Below are 18,940 nucleotides of genomic sequence, written 5' to 3' on the forward strand. Positions count from 1 at the left end.
CTTGTGAACAGCTTGAAATGATACGTTCAAAACAGAATTCACTGTCCAAACCATCTCACCTGATCTTTCCTTAAATTGTCAAAATTCACAATGAGATTCTGTTAATATACATTCATCATCTACCTTTTTTATTTTTTTATTTTAAAATGTCGACCATGTATATGTATGTGTGTGTGTGTGTCTAAAGAGCACATCGAGTCTTGGGGAGGAGTTGAGCTGAGGTGGGGGTCTGTGAGGGGAGCATTTAGCTCACTTTTCTAACGTGTGAGCTGTCAGTCCCACCACACGCAGCTGTGGAAATGAACTAAAACTGAGCTGCCACTCCAGGAACCTCTCACTCACTCACTCACTTGTGCAGCCGGCCACCAAAAGAAACCGAAAGTAAAAACATTGTCATTGTGCTGGATGATAGCTGATTTTTGGCCAGCAAAAGGAAGATCAACAGGTGGAGGGAATGACTGGTTTGTGGATTTTTTAATGAGCAGAAGTGAATTATTTTTGTTTTTACAGAGCTTTTTTTATTGATTAGTTAACTGAATTTGTGCTGAAGAAACCCTGAAGACCAGAGCACCTCTGAGACTATGAATGTGCTGTCAAACCCCATGATTAGGGCCCAGGAGCAGCCTTTACCTCTATGTGGCCCCGGGTCTGTCCAGGACTTACCCCACTGCCCCCCGGGCTTCAACCTCAGCTCCCGGCTGAATCCTTCGCCCATGCTTGGCCTCCAGGATGGCCACAGATCAACCAAACCTCAGAGGGAGCTGAGCCCTGAAGAGCAGCAGGAGCTCAGGAGGAAGATCAACAGCCGGGAGAGGAAACGGATGCAGGACCTGAACATCGCCATGGACGCCCTTCGCGAGGTCATGGTGCCTTATGCCTCCTCACCTTCTTCTGCTTCCCCCCTGCAGACCCACCAGGCAGGTGCTCCTCCAGGCCGTAGGCTCTCAAAAATTTCCACCTTGGTCCTGGCCAGGAACTACATCCTGCTCCTGGGTTCATCTCTGCAGGAGATGAGGCGGCTACTAGGGGAGGTGAGCGTCGGCATGGGGGTGAACACAGGGCCGGTCCCCCGGTTGCTGCTCACAGGAGGGTGGCCCCTCATCTCCGGCCCCAGTCAGCTCCTCCTCACCCAGGAGTCCCTCCTCACCTCAGCAGCCTCCTCATCTTCTTCCTCCACTTCATCATCCCCTGCTGGTAAATGTCCACTGCTGTCTCCGGGCCCAATGGAGGCCTCACTGGCCCCTGTGCAGTGGAGCGCGGCAGGGCCCTCAGGAGGGCCCCTGTGCCCCTGTGGAGTCTGCAGACTGCCCAGATTCAGTCACTCCGCTCCGGCTCCCAGATTTCCAAAGTGACACCTTGAAGTTAACGTTGAAGTGGATTTCTGAGGAATGGACTTGATGACTTTTACATGTATGCAACATTTTTCATATGAATTCTTATTTTTCTAACATTTTTAACATGTTTATATAACTATAACTGGTATTACTTACGCTTATCTTTAAATATTTTTAAACTTTATATATCTATTCTGTATTTTATAAGAGAATTTCTTAATGAAGTAAATATAATAATCAATTGCATTTTATTACATCTTTACGTTGGAGACAGAGAAACAAGTGACTGCTTTGATTATTCTTGTTTAAAGTGTCTTTGCATATGAAGTGTGAACTGTAATGACAGTATGCATGAGTGCGTTTGACTGCAGTGTTGTAGCCTATTGCGTAGAAGATGGCGACAATTTCAATGCTTTGAAAACCTACTCACTAAATCAACCTTTTAATATGAGTCCCACATAAACACATCATACTCTGTTGGAAACCTGTTCCAATTCCTTTATTTGTGTTTTTGTCTTTGCTCATCTCATTGGTTTAAGGTAGACAGCTGGAAAAAAAAGGCACAAATCAGAATTGAGCAATACGTGAATTTAATAACAGTTCTTTGATTACCTGCTGATATTACCAAACTACACAGACCTGATGAAGCAGTTTTTGAGCGTTAAAATCTTACTTTACAATAACAGAGAACGTTTTTTCATAACTTGAAGTGTTTTATATTAAAGAGAAATTCTTTGGCCCACAGCAATATTCTCTCAGGAAGCCCACATTTTTTTTAGCTATGCCCTAGTTTGAATGTTCAAATGAATGTATTTTACTATGTGTGTGTTTGTGTGTGTGAATGAGAGAAAGAGAGAGCATAGGAGTGTGTGTCAGTCAGACGGTTGTTGAAAAATTATGCGAAAAAAGAACATTGCCCCACTTCCATCATACACACTACTGTGTATGTGGGGGTAGTGAGTTCAGGTTTAACTCTGGGCAGCTTCCAGGTGTGAATGTGTGTGTAAGTGTTGGTTTTTTAAAAAGAGAGAAATGTTCTCAGCAATACTTGTAAATAAAGGTTTAAACATAATGTCTTCACTCTGATTAAGTGACAAAAAGTATGTGTACTCAATTAAAAATGCTTACTTAAAAAAAACAAAAAAATTAGATAGATTCATTTCATGTATACTAACTGAAAACAGCAAGATAGTACTGTTGAAAGTGTATCATAGGTGATTTTTGGATTCATTGCTTTGTCAACAAAATGATGGAAAATATATATCATATATGAAAATGAAAGGCATTACATCATCACACTTGAGAAGGCAAAACCAGCACGATTTTGCCACTTTTGATTAAAAAGGGATTCGAACATTTATCGATTATCAAAATATTTGCTTATTAATTAATTTTCTGTCAATTGACCAATCCTTGATATCTTTCCACCTGTGTCACTATACAGCATGTTGTCAATGCTCATGAGTGTAGCACTTAGCTTTCTCGTGTGTAAATAAGCAGCAGACTACTTTCCCCCCAAAAAATCTTTGAGGCGACTTAGTGTCAAGCAACACTTATTTATTTCTGTGTGTAATCTTGAAGGGGACGGACATAAAAAAAGAGAATTCTTAGAGGATAAGACAATGTTCTTCTCCTCCACAGACATTTAACCCTCCTGCTTCACTGCTGAATCAGGCTTCTTTTTTTTTAGTGAATCACCTCAATGTTTCTCTTCTCATGTCGCGGATCAATCCCACATCGCCCGCTATCCCACAATACTTTGGTGAGGTGATTCACTTACGTCCCATAGAAAATGAATGGGGGGCAAACTTCTCGTGTCGCGCCATGTGCACCTCAATAATTTATGATATACTTCAGACGCTTACGAGATGCTGAACTGAAAAGCTTCTTCCACCCTTCATGCCACCCCAAAAATAGTGAAACAGTCCTCATCTCCCCCCCCCCCCCCCCTTTCTCCATTCATCTCTCCAACAAGCAAAAGATCAAAACCCACCCGTGTAATTACTGCTCCGCCGAAAGGAGGCCTTTTGATTATTAGCCCCCTCTCTCTCCTCCATTCTCAAATTCTTGATGTTTCTCTGTGTTAAGGAGCCAGGACGGGTGATTTGGCCGCTACTCATTACACTCACTCCACAATATGTTCAAACGCCCAGAAAATGTGTCTCCCTGAATGGGGTTCACTTCTGCAAACTCGCCGCCCCTCTGGAATAAAGCAGGCAGCTTCATTCTGAGTGAGAATAAGAGGCGCTGGTAGGGAGGGGAGGATATTCTCAGCCACAACCTGGCCCTTAGCATGGCCTGCATGAATAATAATAATGAAAATAATCATAATCATAATGCTGATAAAATACTCAAAATAATTGCTACCCCGTAATAAGAGGATTATGGAGGGTAGATATGTGAATAGTGGTGAGTGAAAGGAAGGGAATCTGTTAGCATCAGGAAGGACAAAAGAGGAGCTGGATACCATTAAGTGAGATTAAGCTAAATAAGGCTTGATTTTCTTACAAGGAAAAAAGGAAGGAGGAGAAGAGGGCGAGAGTGAAGGAGGGGAGGAGGAGGAGGGGAGGAGGGGGGAAGGAGAGCCCGTTTCACAGATCAAAGTAAGATGGCCAAACTTCACGGCTTTCATTTACATATAGCTGCTTTATATCTCTGGAGGGATTAACTACCTTGCTATTTTCTCTCTGGTTGCTCTCTATTCTGCTACCTTTACCCACCATCCATTTCCTCCTGCTCTCAGGACGGTTCAGCCTTTTCTTTCTCTCCTCTCTCTCTCTCTCTCTCTCTTCTTTTTCTTTCTTTCTTTTTTTTTTCAAGTTGGGGCTCCTTAATTTCTCCCCCCTCTCATTCTCCGGTCTTTTCTCTGTTTTCTCTAAGAGGCTCTCACTTTCTCGTGTTTGGTGGTGTCATTGTTGCAGCGACGCAGGGGTCTGGTCAGTCTTTGTGTTAGCACTTTAACTCATCTCCATTTCATCACTGTTGTTCAATGGGGCGAAGAGAGGTTGTAAGACAATGTGCGAACACACACACACACACACACACACACACACACACACACACACACACACACACACACACACACACACACACACACACACACACACACACACACACACATTCACTGTGGACAACGGCCAGAATGTGGACACTTTGGTTGGATCAGCAGATTTAAGAACTGAATGGTTTCTTTTACTCTCGTTAAAGTAATAGTAGATCTAAAAGCTGTGTCATTGTTTTCTTTAACAATACAACTGTTCTCCATCTTTTCTTTAACCAGGTAAGAAGTGTCATTGAGGTGGATGAAATGTAATCCTCGCACAGCTGGATACATGTGACAGGACAGAGGTGTAGAAGAATATGATAGACACAGCCCAAAAAAAAGAAATATGATATGAATAAATGATAATAAGCTTAAATGTAATTAGTTGGAAATCAGAAAAGGTATAATAATGATAAATGAACACTTGTGGCATCATTTCAACATGTATCTGTTATTTCCTTTCATTTTATCCTGTATCTCTTTGCATCTCTCACTTTGAGGCAGTTATTTATTGATTGATTTATCAGTAAATTCTGTGTTCCTTCTTTTTTGCTGCAGCTATGAAGAAAAAATAAATTAAAGCAGCAAGCAGCATTGACTGGACCCTCGCTCCCCCAAGCTGTTTTATGGCAAAACATTGAAATTGGCTGCATTGCCACTCTGGTCAGGTATAACAGAGGCAAAAGATTTTGACAACTTTTCATCTCCAAGTTTTTAAGATGACATTGAGCAAGTATGAAGTCAGTCAGATTAAATCGGGGTTTGTTAAAGTACGAGGTGTGGAAATGGCGAAAATGGCGAAAATGGTGAAAAAGGCACCAAAATCAAACATTTGAATCAAAAGGCAGACATCCTGTTGGACTTAAGGTATGGCTCCAAGAGACTTGTTGTGTGTCTTTACAGGATATATATGCATATTCAATTTCATTCGTCTACATGAATCTGGAGTGAGGGGCTCAATTTTCTTAAATTGCGTAGGGGGCGCCGTAGAGCCGTTTTGACATGCTCATTTCCGCAACCCATATAATATAACATTTTTCATCAGGTCTGACAAATGTGCAAATTTTCGTGCACCTTTAGGACTTCAAACATGAGAAATGAACATTTAGGTGGCATCATTTAAACGTAACCTTGGTGTTTGGGCCGACTCTCATGAGCTAGCTTACATTACCTTACATTAGCTTCCATGTTGGCAAATAGAATCAGTCATTAAGGTTTCAGAACAACACGGCTCACCTGTCAGATGTGACTGAGGTTTAAGTCAGTCCTTGTCCCTCTTTTCCACAGTCTAGAATGTTTTATGTGTCTTATGAGGATAAAACTGTTTTGGATATATTAAAGTTTTGGATAGTCATGGTCATATATTTATTAACCATCACCACTATCTGTCCTTGACCCTTTAACGCATAGCGGTCACTACAGTGGACAGCTATTCAAAAGCTGTTTTTTCTTATATATTCATAGTTTTCGATGGCATAGCTGCAACCACAATGGTCCCATACACTACCACTTCATCTGCAGTAACTTTTTTGGTTGTTAATCAGTTGATTTATGTTATTATAATGTCATTTGCAGATTTTGGTAATAAAAACACAGATTAGTTCCACTATATGAGTTACTGTCTTTATATTTTGTAGAGGTCAAGCACAGTGCCTTGAGAAGTCAGGAGCAAGGTTCAATGTTATTTCATTGCATTTAAGAGTAATCAAGATGTTAAAAATGTGAACACATTAGTTTAACAGCAATGTTATTGTATAGTTTCCGCATAATATATCATTTGATTCACTTTTTTGTACATTTAAACCTCAAACGCATGCTGTCCACCTGATTGGACATGTGAAAAACTCTGAAAAATTACTTTTTTTTATGCCTAAAGAGAAATAAAAACAATCCTGACTGAGGTGATCATAATTCATGCATGAAAGGGTTAACTTTATCTATGTGTTTTAGTTGAATATATATAATATATACTGTAGAAAGAAAACTAAACTGGTCCAAGTAATCAGTAAATCTGATTTAGACACAACGTGCTCGTGCTGTTATTGCAAGCTTACATCCACCAAACTCCATGTGCACATCATTATATACACAAATACTCTGTCAACACAGTAATGCTATGTACTACACTACTTCCATGTTGACACTGTGACCCCTAACGCCTAAAAAACTGGCATGGAGTCATGATTTGGTTTGTGTAACTTTACAGGACCCAAGTGAAGATGTTCATCTGGTGTGACTGCCCTTCTGAGAGTCTCCTACTTTTGCTGTGGATCTCTGATTTAATATATTTTATTAGAATATAAATGTGCAGAGAATGAACTGATATGCCCTACACTCTGCCTTCTGTACGTTACATCATGGGGAAGTCTCTGGTTTGTGGTGGAGCAGAGTTTTGTCAGAATCATCTAACATCGGCATTCTCTTCTGGTGATGTCGTTGGTGGCTGATTGTCTAAGTGTAATAAAAGACTGAAGCTGACTGGACAAAGAACACAACCCCTAACCCTAACCCACTGCGCTATGTGTTGTGGTATTCTTCACTTGCACACAAAGTTGCACCTTGTTGAACTAGCATAGGAGGTAAAACATTTTGACCATTCAGTAAATCATCAACTGTACAGAGTCAGTGGGGGCAGAGCTTTGTTCCAATACTCAATGCAGAAAGGCTCAAAGAGTCCAATTTCCCAAAAGGCAAAAGTTGCACCACAGTATATAGAGAAGAGCCATTATTTCCTCACTTATCCATCTAGATTTCAGTGGGATTCGGTGTGTTGCCTCAAACTCCACCGTCCCGCTCTGCTATCCTGCACATTGTCTTGCACTGTCCCTCTCCTGCAGCCTCTCATCTCCGAGTGCTGTTTGCCTCCAGCCTTTGTTGTACTGTTTCATAGCACTTAACCAGTCAACGTGGGGAGTCCTTGGCTTAGGAAGTCCTGAGCCATAAATTTCATCTCCACAATGAGCAAGAGCACAGGGGCTGGTCAGGACCCCCATTTACTTTCGAACTCAGCTTTTATTCATTCCCTCCCTAAATAACATCATGCCCTCCTGTGCTGTCCCACCCTGAAATCCCCCCCCCTCCTCCTTTTTTCTCAGACCGAACCAATACAACGGGGTTACTGCTGAGTCCCGCCGGCCCGCTCATTAAGCATCGTGTTCTCTCCCACCCATTCCAGCCCCTCTGTCCTATTCACACCGCAGGCCCTCATTACAACTTTACAGGCCGCCGTCAAACCGTCACCTCATTACCCCAATCCACCGGCTAAAAGACGCGCTGAGATGTGTGTGTGGTCACAGGAGACGTATTGTCTTTACAAAATCTGAAATGAGCTTTGCAAATGATTCGGTTTGGAGGTGATTCAGGGCTGATTATACGCTGAAAAGATGGGATAATTGATTAATTATTGTGTTAATAGTGCTGATAGCAACTGGGGTTGATTCCCCAGTTGCTAATAAACAGCAAACACATAGTGACACAAAGTATGATGCCATCACTACTAAATGTGTTTATTTTAGAGAAACTTATTAAACTTATTTATAACAAAAAATAAAAGAAATACAGATAAGAACTATTTAAAATCTATTAAAAGCTACTTAAGTACAAGAGAAAGTGACAATAGTGAAATACATTAAGACACTAGAAAAAAAGGGAACAATTTTGGCCCGAGGACAACAGGCTTTACTGAAAGATGAGGTATACTGTAGCTTCATTTAAATGAGGCCTGTTGAATAATGTGGTAGTAATTTGGAATGAAGCCTTATGCTTAATCAACAGTCAAACCAGACCGGGTCAAGTTTTGAGCAGGGAAGACAACAGGTGTTATCTCAAAAATGAGGCATACTTTCATTTAAATGAGGCCTATTGACCATCATTTCCAACAATATGTGTAAAACCTGTGGTAGTAAGTTGAAATGAAGCCTTATGCTCTATTTACAGTCAAACCAAACTGGGTCGGATTTGACCCATGAGGGCAAAAGTTGCACAGTCGATGGGAAGACAACAGGAGGCCTTGAGAACTACAGAAGTGATTGTATTCAGGATTGGTCAGAGTAGAGTAACACAGGAGGTTCTAATGTTTTAACAATTTGTTTTAGTGACCCCCAAATGTGTGATTTGCGTGACTTATGAATGTATTATAGCATTCTATTTTATACTTTAAAGTATTAAAACCACAAGGCCCCATTCAGCTTCATCTGTCTGCCTTAAAAGCATCATGTGATTGTTCTTCTTTTTATACATTATTAATATAAGTGTTTCACTCTGCAGTGAATTGCCACTGAGCTCATTTTGCTCTGATTATTCCTAGCCTGTCCCATGATTTTTATTAGTTTACACATATACAAAGAGTAAAGATTATATACATATAAGCAACTTAAGATGTGATGGAGAAGTGCAAAAAAACCTCAGGGGGGCTTAATATAGACACTCTCCAGTGCAAGGGTTACATTAATCAAAGAAAAAAGAGAAAACTAAGATTATTAAAAGAAAGGTCAAAATTAAGATTAAGATTCCACAAATTAGCAGTTTTCATATATGCTGTACAATTCAATGAAGAAAACTTAAATTAGGATGAGTTGGTACAGTAGTTTACAAAGATAATCCATAAAGATATCATTGCTGTGATAGAAACAAAACTTTTACAGCTTTCTTTAAATTTGTAGGTGCTAAATTAAAAAATTGAGATGGCAGTTGGACTCAGTGGATGCAAGGAGGTGATGCAACATCTCAAATTTGAGAAATTGCGACTCACAATATATGGCTGCTCGGCCATATATACTATATTCAAGCCAAGCTCCTAACTCCCACACCCATCTGAATATGAGTTTACATGAATAAGTAACACTTATTTCTGGTCCTCTTTCTATCTCAGTGTTTTTTGTTTAGTTTTTTTTTTTTATCTCAATGGAAAACTAATTCAGTTGATATTAATTACATTTTCTTTAACTGCCTGTTTTTCTCTTGTTTATTTAAATTTATCGTATTATCATTATTATTTTTCTTTGTTGCTGTGTCATTTTGTGCCTGTTAACATCTGAAAAAAAGCCAATAAAAATATGTTGGAGAAAAAAAATTGAGATGGCAACACATTCCATATCACTGAACCTCTGTAAATTAGACCATGATGCAATGTGCAGAAGGCAGGATGCAGTGTATATTAAATAGTGAACTTTTTTAGTTATAGACAACCCTGTTAGTCTGCTGCACCTTCATATTCTAATACAAAATATTAAATGAGAGATCCACAGCAAAAGTAGGAGACTATCATGATGTGGTTTCATATCATCACATGTCTCACACATACTGCACAGTGTAGATGAAGCATGAACTTTCATACAAAGACAATCAGGTATTTCCATCACACCTTTATGGAGATGCTTACTTTATGTTTTCAGCCCCGAGACCACAAGTGCAAATCAGATTGAAGCCCATCTTTCTCTGGACTGAGCTGCATATAACATGATCCAACACACACACACACACACACACTGCTCTCTTGGTGTTGACCAGTGGGCAGCAGGATACACAACTGCTAACAAGTGCATTACTTCTGTGTCACTGGACGCTGTTTAAAGCAGGAAGAAAGAAGCAACTGATACTTTTTGTTTTGTTTTGTGCATTTTTAGTTCATTTCCACACTCTACAAGTTGATTTTCATACTGCACTGCAATGAATGGAGTATGTAGAACACCTGTTGAGTGGGAAAGCACATTGAGGAATCACTACCACCGTCATAAGAGTCTTTGTAAAGTGGACAGCAGTTATTGAAAACAGGTTAAAACATGCAGAAAAAAGTTGGAGTAGTCCTTTAAATGTGTGTGTGTGCATGTGTGTCGCTGTGGTAATGAACCCCCTGGCCCTCAGTTTGCCCTCTGAACCCTCGGTGGCCTTGGAAGCAGGAATTCCAGTTAACACATCACAGATCAGTTGTCTTTTCTCCCCGTTTTGTCTTTTCTGACGCTTCTCACCAAACGGCGGCCGGGTGTCGACCAAGGCCTGACAGCCACCAGCCCTCGCCCTCCTCTGTTTTCCTGTCTTCTTTCTTCCCTTCCTTTCTTTTGCTCCTCTGTTTGGGCTCCTCTTTCTTGCCTCCTTTTCTGCTTAATTGAGTTGTTTGGCAGGCGGGCTTGTCAGACAGCAACGTCTATGTGGGGAGTCTGAGGGGCGAGGGGGGGGGGGCAACCGCCATTGTGCTCCCAGAGACGGGTTAGTTTTTCACCGTTACTGCTGCATGAGTGCACATGGCCCAGATTAGGAGCAGGAGGGAGCTGGTAGAACATTTATGAAATATCAAAAAAAAAAAAAAAAGTCTTTGTATGTCCAATAAAAATGGAATTCTGTGTCAGTCTTCCAAATTTTTAACAACTCATAAAACATTTTTTCTTAATAAAAAATTTGTCATTCAAATTTGTATGTAAAAATGAAAATGTATAATATATTGCATTTGAGACCATAATCTACCATAATTCAAAATGCACTATAAACAAGCTGTATGAATTCCATTTATTAGGAATATTTGAACTATTTCTTGCATCCGTAATTGACGTTTTTTGACTGGAAGGGACATGAGAGTCTCCTCAGTTTTTAAGTGCTCAGCAAACCCATAAATATCTTCTCCATATGAGAGGGTAGAGTGGTCTGAAGAAGGCAAACACTGGCTGTGTGTGGAGTCATCAATCATCAGGGGCAGCGCAAAGCGAGAGAAACGCAGAGGAGGATTCTCATTTCACCTTTTTCACACTGATGAGTGATGCTGCAACAAGCTCTGGAGATTAAATAAATCGTCTTTATTCTGTATGGGTTGAAACATTATCTCCATTCAGCTATATGTGAATAAATGAAAACACAGTATTTGCTTTGCATTAAGTAACTATACCAGCAGTTCTGATTTCTAATCTCTATACTGCAGACGTTGCATGCTGTTGGATTTTAATCAGCTTTTTTCTCTGTCCTGCAAGGTTTGTGTCTCTCTGTTTCAGTACACTACAAGTGTCAATTTACAGAGAGTGAGAGGGACTAGAAGAACTGGGAGGTTGGCATTAACAGCAGTACTACACCAGCCTGACATGTTGATGAATTAACACAAGAAAACGAAAAAAAAAAAAAAATTTCCACATCTGAATTTATCTGCTTAATACTTAGAGAACAAAAACTCCAGAACCTAAGTTTTCTCTGTCACATATTTTACTGCTTATGTATTCCACATGCAGTATAATGACATTCTGTAGATCTGAAGACAGACTGGATACATGCTCAATAATATTGTAATCATACTGAAAGTGTTGTAACAGATCATGTTTTCCTATTATTTAAATATTATGAATCATGTTGCAGATTTGTGTAGAAGAATTACAAATAAAGCCTGACCAATATATCGGTCAACCGATATCATTGGCCCATTTTGGCCTATCATATATTAGTATCAGTGTTTATGTCGTCTGATATGTGTCGATTTTAATAAAAAAGATATAAAGGCCGCATTTTATGTATATTTAATCCTTTTTCCTAAATCAAGTTTTATATTTACATATTAAATACCCAGTAAAGTTTACTGTTTCAGTGCATTTAAAAAAAGTTTATTCTTAAACTGTAAAATATCACAGCCTCCATTACATATCTATTACATAGCTTGTGTTTGGTAACCACATCTGAAAAAAAGTGTGTTTACGTATATATTCTGTATATACATAAGATTATTGGGTGATATATTGATATCATAATTTTTTATTTTCTAATATCCGTATCGGCATTGGCCCCAAAAATCAAGTATTTGTAATTAGTAATGTTACTTTAAAAAAAAAAAAAAACAGCTCTTTGAGAGACATTCATAGATCATATTTAGCTTTTGAAAAAGTAATAAAGTAGATAAACTGCTTATATATCATAAATGAACAAATAATCTTTAATTTAAAGATATATCATTTATTTGGATTATGGAAGAAAAAAGAGAATTTCTCTTCTTTTAAACTCTTACAATAACAAGACACTATCAATATGTTATATATAATATTGTCTGTCTAAAGCTGCTTTGAATATGATATCTGTTCAGAATGATTAAAGTTATGAACTTTATGCAGGTAGGAATTAGGGTGTTAAGTATGCTACTTTAATGTAATATTATGTTGAACTTTAGCTGAGACTCTTAGTATGTCAGCGCGTCAGTACACACAAACATAAAGTTTGCTCTTATTTAACAGTTCTTGTTGTGTCTGTTGTTTAGTGACTGTAAAAGAAACACACCCTTCTCCTCTTTCCCCGGGGTCCATGAACCTGTCCATCTGCTCACACACACACCAACACAGACAGCCAAGGGCAAAGGGGAGTCTTTGTTTATGTGTGTGTGTGTGTGTGTGTGTGTGTGTGTGTGTGTGTGTGTGTGTGTGTGTGTCTGTGTGTGTGTGTGTGCGTTATATCTTTGCCCGTTTTTGAAGGGTTGGGTGTGTAGTCATTTTACATGGTACAAGGTCTGGACCGGAGCCACTAGACTTCAGCTCCCTCCCTGAGGCTGCCCCACCTCGACTTCATTTTAAAACACACACACACACACACGCACACACACACACACACACACACACACACACACACACACACACACACACACGCACACACACACACACATACACACACACGCACGCACACACGCACTCAGGGCTGTTCTGACAGCTACCCCCTCCAAAACACACACACATAGACACACTTGTGCCATCACACAGCCGTTCTCATTCTGCTGACCAGCAGAAACCCTGGACACCTCCACCCAAGGACAGCGTGTGTGTGTGTGTGTGTGTGTGTGTGTGTGTGTGTGTGTGTGTGTGTATTTTTGTGCGTGTGTGTGTGTGTGCAGGGGTTGCTGGGGCCCACAGCTCACTCCTCCTCTCTGCCAGCCTGCTGGAATGCCAAAACCAGCCGGCAGGGTCAACGCAGGAGTCAAAACACTTCAGAGGAACGAGGAGAGGCCAAGCAGCGCTGTGCATTTTTATCACGCAGGTACATGATTTTGACCCATTGAACAATAAATCTAAATGACTTTACTTTGAAGCCTTGAAAAAAAAGCCCCGCCGTAAGTTAAAAGGTGGAGAACGTGTGTTGGCTGGGCTGCCTTAGAGGTCAGTATAAAAGGAAAAATTCACCTGGATGCACTTGAACACTGATAAACACTGTTTTTTTCCTGCCATGATACTGAATAATCATAGGAGCAGAAATCTATGATAGAAGACGTGTACTTCTTATGTGCACTGTTTTCAGTCAACACAGTGAAAACAGCAAATGACAAAAGCAAAGGACTCTTACAGCTAGCTTTAGCTGCTCTGCCTGGCTGTGGGTGAGCTATGGTTGGAGTTGTGGCTGGGGCTAGTAGGGCTAGCAGTGGTTGGATGGATCTAGATATGGTAGCTGTACCGTGGCTACTCTTTACTGCTTCAGTTAACAACAAACCTGGTGCTTCCATTACGCACACCACAGGAGCTCAGGAGTAGCTTCAACCACTTACATGTAGTCTATGCTATTTAACCTTCCTGTTGTCTTCCTGTTGACCCTGCAACTTTTGTTGGTTGACCTGGTTTGGTTTGACTGTTTATGAAGCATAAGGTATTTTATTACCCAATTATCACCCAATTCTGTGTTAGACCTTTTTAGCCAACTTCATTCCAACTTATTACCACAGTTTTTACACATATTTTTTTGGAAATTATGATCAATAGGCCTCATTTAAATGCAAGCACCTCATCTTTGAGTTAACGCCTGGGGTCAAAATTGACTGTGTCATCATAAAAATCAGCCAAAGCTGTAGCCATCTGATCATCATAGCTACAGCCTGCAACCTACGTCACATTACCAAACAGTGTAGAAAAGTTAAACCAGCCTCCTTTACATCACATGCAGCTGGTGGTCGTCCACTCACTCTGTATTAGACTATATTATTATAATACAGCTCAGCCTTCCTCTATGGATCAGGGGGAAGGCAAAATTTAATGATATCAGGAAAAATGTGGCTGAAGCAAGGTAACTCAAAAGCTAACACAAAGGTAGTTCTGAAAAAAGGAAGCATTTCATTCAGTCAGCCTGTCAGTTGGTTTACCACATTGGTGCAGAGTGAAATATCTCAACTACTGAATGGATTGTTATTTAATATTCGACAGACATTCATGGTCTGCACAGGACAAATACTGACTTTGACAAAACCCCAAATGTTTCCAATTTCCACCCAGTCTTCGTTCTCCTTCATGCTAAACATCAGCATATGTGTTAAAATTGTATAGTTGTTAACAAGGATATTAACAAGCTGTTATATTCACACCAGCTAAAACTACTTTCAGTTAAATATTGTCTTCATGGTCAAAAGTTCTGTTGACTGACTGCAGATGTAAGACATAAAACGTGGTGTCGTCTGTCTAAATCAAAAACTCTGATCAGCCCTTCACCTGCTCCAAACTTCTGCCTCAGATTTAGTCAGAACTGAATTTATAATGGTAACATTTTAGAACAGAACCAATAAATTAAAGTTGACCAAACATCTAAGTGCTACAAGCTTGACAATGATGCATTCTCTACTTTTCCACATGTTTCTGGATTTTTTGCAAACTACTAAAACATCACGTGTATCAATAGAAAGAATATTAGGAAAACAGATGCAGGAGGGGTTCTTTGATGGTACGTTTCCATCTGTTTAACAGATTATAAGGTTTATAAATTTTAAATATCTGTTATCCTGAATATGTGGAAAAGTAAAAGGCTCTGAGTAATGAAGAATTGTAGAGCATGTGTGTGTGTGTGTGGACAGTACACCCACCATCCTGAGTCCTCTGTTGGGAAGGGCACGGTCCATTCCTCCTGTGTGCAGGTGTCATGGCTGGACCTCTTCATTTGCATACATTTGCATGCTGTCAAACGGAGCTGCTGCTGACAGCTTCCAGAGCTGACTGTCTTCCTGGACCCCGGCCCAATCCTGTCGGCATGGTTACACGGCACAGCAAAGTGTGCCGCGGCAGGCTCGCGGCCAGACCGATCGGCTTCCGTGAGAGCTCTAGTGAGATGTCTTTCAGTGGACAGACATTGGCGCACAACAGTGACCTCCAAATGTCACTGAGTGAGGGCATTAAAATTAGATTTATGTATGTTGGTACACAGCAATGCAGAGACACTTTGGGACCTTTTTCACTGAATAGTACCAGGAACTAACTAGTGACTAAAAATGTCTTTTCTAAGACATCTGAAGGAACCAATTAAAGAGAGAAATGCCCTTTTTCACACAGCAACAACAACAACAGTCATCACATTACTGATATTTAAATGGCTGTTGGAAAGGAAACATACAGAGGTTAAAAGGGAAAACGATGCGTGAAAGGTAGCAGCTGTCTGCAGGGCTGTTTTTGGTTTGTCCAGCCCTCATCTCCACCCAATTCCACTGTTATCAGCTATTAGATAGGTATTATCAACACACATCAGTCCTAAACATATGGGCTGGTAGGGCCTACTAACATAGTAGTAGGTTCAGAAGGCTGTTATCATCCATCACCCGATTTGACCGTTATCAGCCTATTAAATAGGCAATTTAATAGATTTATAACAGTCTAATCTTTGTTATCTCAATGTCCTGAGCCAGAACATACACTACATGGTTTTGTTCTGAATGTCAATAATCAAAACAAGACATTTCCTCATTCTGGGTACATTGATACCTATACATTGATATACCTTTACACTGATATATTGTCAATCAGTTATTCTCAGTATAGTAAACTCCACATAGTTCCTGGACCATTGGAATGTACCTCCCCTCATCAGAAAGTACCCTTGACCAAAGCACTGACATAATTCCCATTTCCATTGAAGAAGTTCCAGGTATAATTTAGGAGGTGAGAACTTTACAGGAAGGTCCTCTCACTCAGTCCTCTCAGCCGTTGTGTCTCCATTGCAGAGTAGGACTTTGATAGGACCCACCTGACTCTGGAGGTGATGTAATCATTCTACAACAGTTTATACACGCTTATTTTGGCGATTTCTGTTGATGTCAAATCCCGCTTTGAGTATACCTAGTCAGAACCGAGATCATTGAAAATATGTGTATTAAACTGAGTGCTTGATTCTAAGAGCTCAAGAACTGCCATAATTAAGGTGAAGTGAAAATAAACACAATGGAGGAAATTGCATTCTATGCAACTGCTTGTCCGTTATTTTCATATATCAAGACAGTATTATTGCATTATTATAAAGACACTACTCGTGTCCTACCCTAACCTAGATGAATGTTACCTGCTGTAACACAAATGATTTAATGACATCTACTGACTTTACTTTTTATTTCTCATATTCTATTTCAGCTGGACTTCCTCTTGTGTCCCTGTACTCCCTCCTCCAACCTTAAAGATTAAAAAAAGCAAACTGAAGGTGAGTCGAGTGCCCAGTCTCCCTCTCTAAAATAAACTGCCCTTTACCCCCCTCCTCTCTCTTCCTTCTGTCTCCATCCTTTCTCCGTTTGGCAGTCGTGCCGGGACCTTTCAGAAGAACTTGTTTGGCCCTAGATTTCTGGACATTCGGCGCCAAGAGACGCAGAAGCCAAAGAGTCAAAATGGGCTATCTCCTCAAATCCTCCCGCCCTCTCATCTCTGCCTCCTCGGCGGGTGTTTGTCATCCCCCGCTGAGCCAAACAGACGTGTGTTTACCAGTTTACTGTAGCTGGCCGGGGAGGCTTGTCGGTGTGCAGGCCAGCGCTTTGTCTCTCACACTGTGAAACACAACAGCAGTTAGACTTCTCCCTGACAGCATGCTAATCGTCTGATTTAACTCTCCCATGTTTAATCATGAGGGGAAACGCAGGGAGAGAGAGTGTGTGAGAGAGAGAGATTATGATAATTGGTTCAAAGTTCTTTTGTGTTGGATCCCATCTGTACACTTTTAGAATGAGGTGTCACTTTCAACATGTCTGTTCGTCTTCTGGGCAAACACACATAGAGAAGGCTGAAGCTTGATATCGCAGGTTCTAGGTAATAATGGGAATATTTCACCCCTACATTCTTCTGTGAGCTCTGATGATAAGTCTTTCTGTGCAGGGTGCTGGTTGAGAAGTAAAGGATGTATTGACCTACGAATACATTTGGGGGTTACACCTTGTTGTTAAGTTAGATAATTAAAAAGTCTAATATGAGATATATTAAAAAGTTTGGTTTAACAGTTATAGTTTGGTTGGAAGTGGTGTACAATGTGCAAAGTGCAAAAGGGCTGACTGAGGCGGAATATAAACCAGAGGGTGTGATGATGAATAAATACACTCTCTGAAACAGCTGAGCCAATCAAAGGCTCAACATCACATATTGCTGTCTTGATGGTGCAGGGCGGTATGACGAGAACACAAATCAGCTGCCAAATAAAACATTGTCAATTAGTACAATGAAGACAGAAACAAATAATACAAATATGTTGGTGAAGCCATTGATAAGACTGAATTAATCCCATAGTCAGTCAGTCATAAGTTGATTATATCAACAAGACTACACTAAATATTTGGAGCAATGTGCAGAAGGATAATTCTGGAAATGTTCTATACTTTTCCTATTGTCATGAAATCTGATGTGCAGATCCAATCAAACATTGCAAGTATTATGTGTGTAGTCTGATAGATTGTATTCCTCTGTGCTGTAGACCTCCACTGTTGTCCAAAAACGATTAAAGACATCTCAGTGAGCCACATCGCTGCACCTGGTGACATGTTCCTTAACTCATGAAGAGTTTGGTTACCATTACTTGCTTAGAAACGGCTCCAGGAGAGATGTTCCTTTTACAGCAAACACTGCATTTATGTGTTTTTAATAGTTTTTGGACAACAATGGAGGTCTACGGCACAGGGGAATAAGATATATCAGGTTTCGGATACACAGACAATATGTAAGTAGGATGAGCTCATTGTTTGGTGGGCTCTGCACATGAGATTTGTTGACGATAGGAAAACATAGAAAATCACCAGCCATATCTTTTAAAATGTGTTCAAATCAGTCGATGTGTTTTCCTGCTAGTCTTTGCAACAGGTCATGATCTCAGGCCCATCAGTTCTCCAGCGTTCAGTTTGATCTGAACCAAAATGACAGGTGTGAAACCTCTCACAGATCATGGTCAGGACTAAACAACCACACCTTGTTCCAATGAAAAGGTGGTCTCAGTCTGGTGCCACTTAAATAAGATAAGTGCCACCGTGGTGGCGCCGCCATAACACCAATAACAAACTTGACTTCACTGTAGATCACTCCGCCCAATCTAGACTAACATAAACACTAAAGACAACCTACATAATAGGTTAAAATATAAAGAAGACATTTGTCAAATCATGAACGATTATTCAAATCCTGTAAAACATCCAACCAATATCAAAATAATATATTCTTCAAATCAATTTTTCACCAAAAAAAAAGTCAAATTATATAAGTGTGAAAACATTTTAGATGGTTCAGATTCTTGGACCAATTACAGTAAATTCTGGCAGGCTATCATCAGAACAGGAAAAAGGGAAATGAGCTGTTGTACAGAGCTTTTAATTGAAGTATGATCTGACAACATTATTAAAAGTCAACTGGAA

The 18,940-nt window shown here is 40.1% G+C and overlaps 1 protein-coding gene across 1 annotated transcript; it reads left to right on the forward strand.

Annotated features, from left to right (window-relative positions):
* The first annotated feature begins 581 nt into the window (after window positions 1–581).
* On the forward strand, window positions 582–1,352 carry olig1 (oligodendrocyte transcription factor 1). The gene has a single exon (XM_062432247.1). The coding sequence runs from the start codon at window positions 582–584 to the stop codon at window positions 1,350–1,352; it is 771 nt and encodes a 256-aa protein (XP_062288231.1).
* The last annotated feature ends 17,588 nt before the right edge of the window (window positions 1,353–18,940 follow it).

Source organism: Scomber scombrus, chromosome 13, assembly GCF_963691925.1.
Source record: "Scomber scombrus chromosome 13, fScoSco1.1, whole genome shotgun sequence".
In the NCBI taxonomy this organism is placed as follows: domain Eukaryota; kingdom Metazoa; phylum Chordata; class Actinopteri; order Scombriformes; family Scombridae; genus Scomber; species Scomber scombrus.

What these genes read in the sequence shown, in the direction of transcription:
- olig1 (XM_062432247.1), top strand. Translation starts at nt 582, where the DNA reads ATGAATGTGCTGTCAAACCCCATGATTAGGGCCCAGGAGCAGCCTTTA.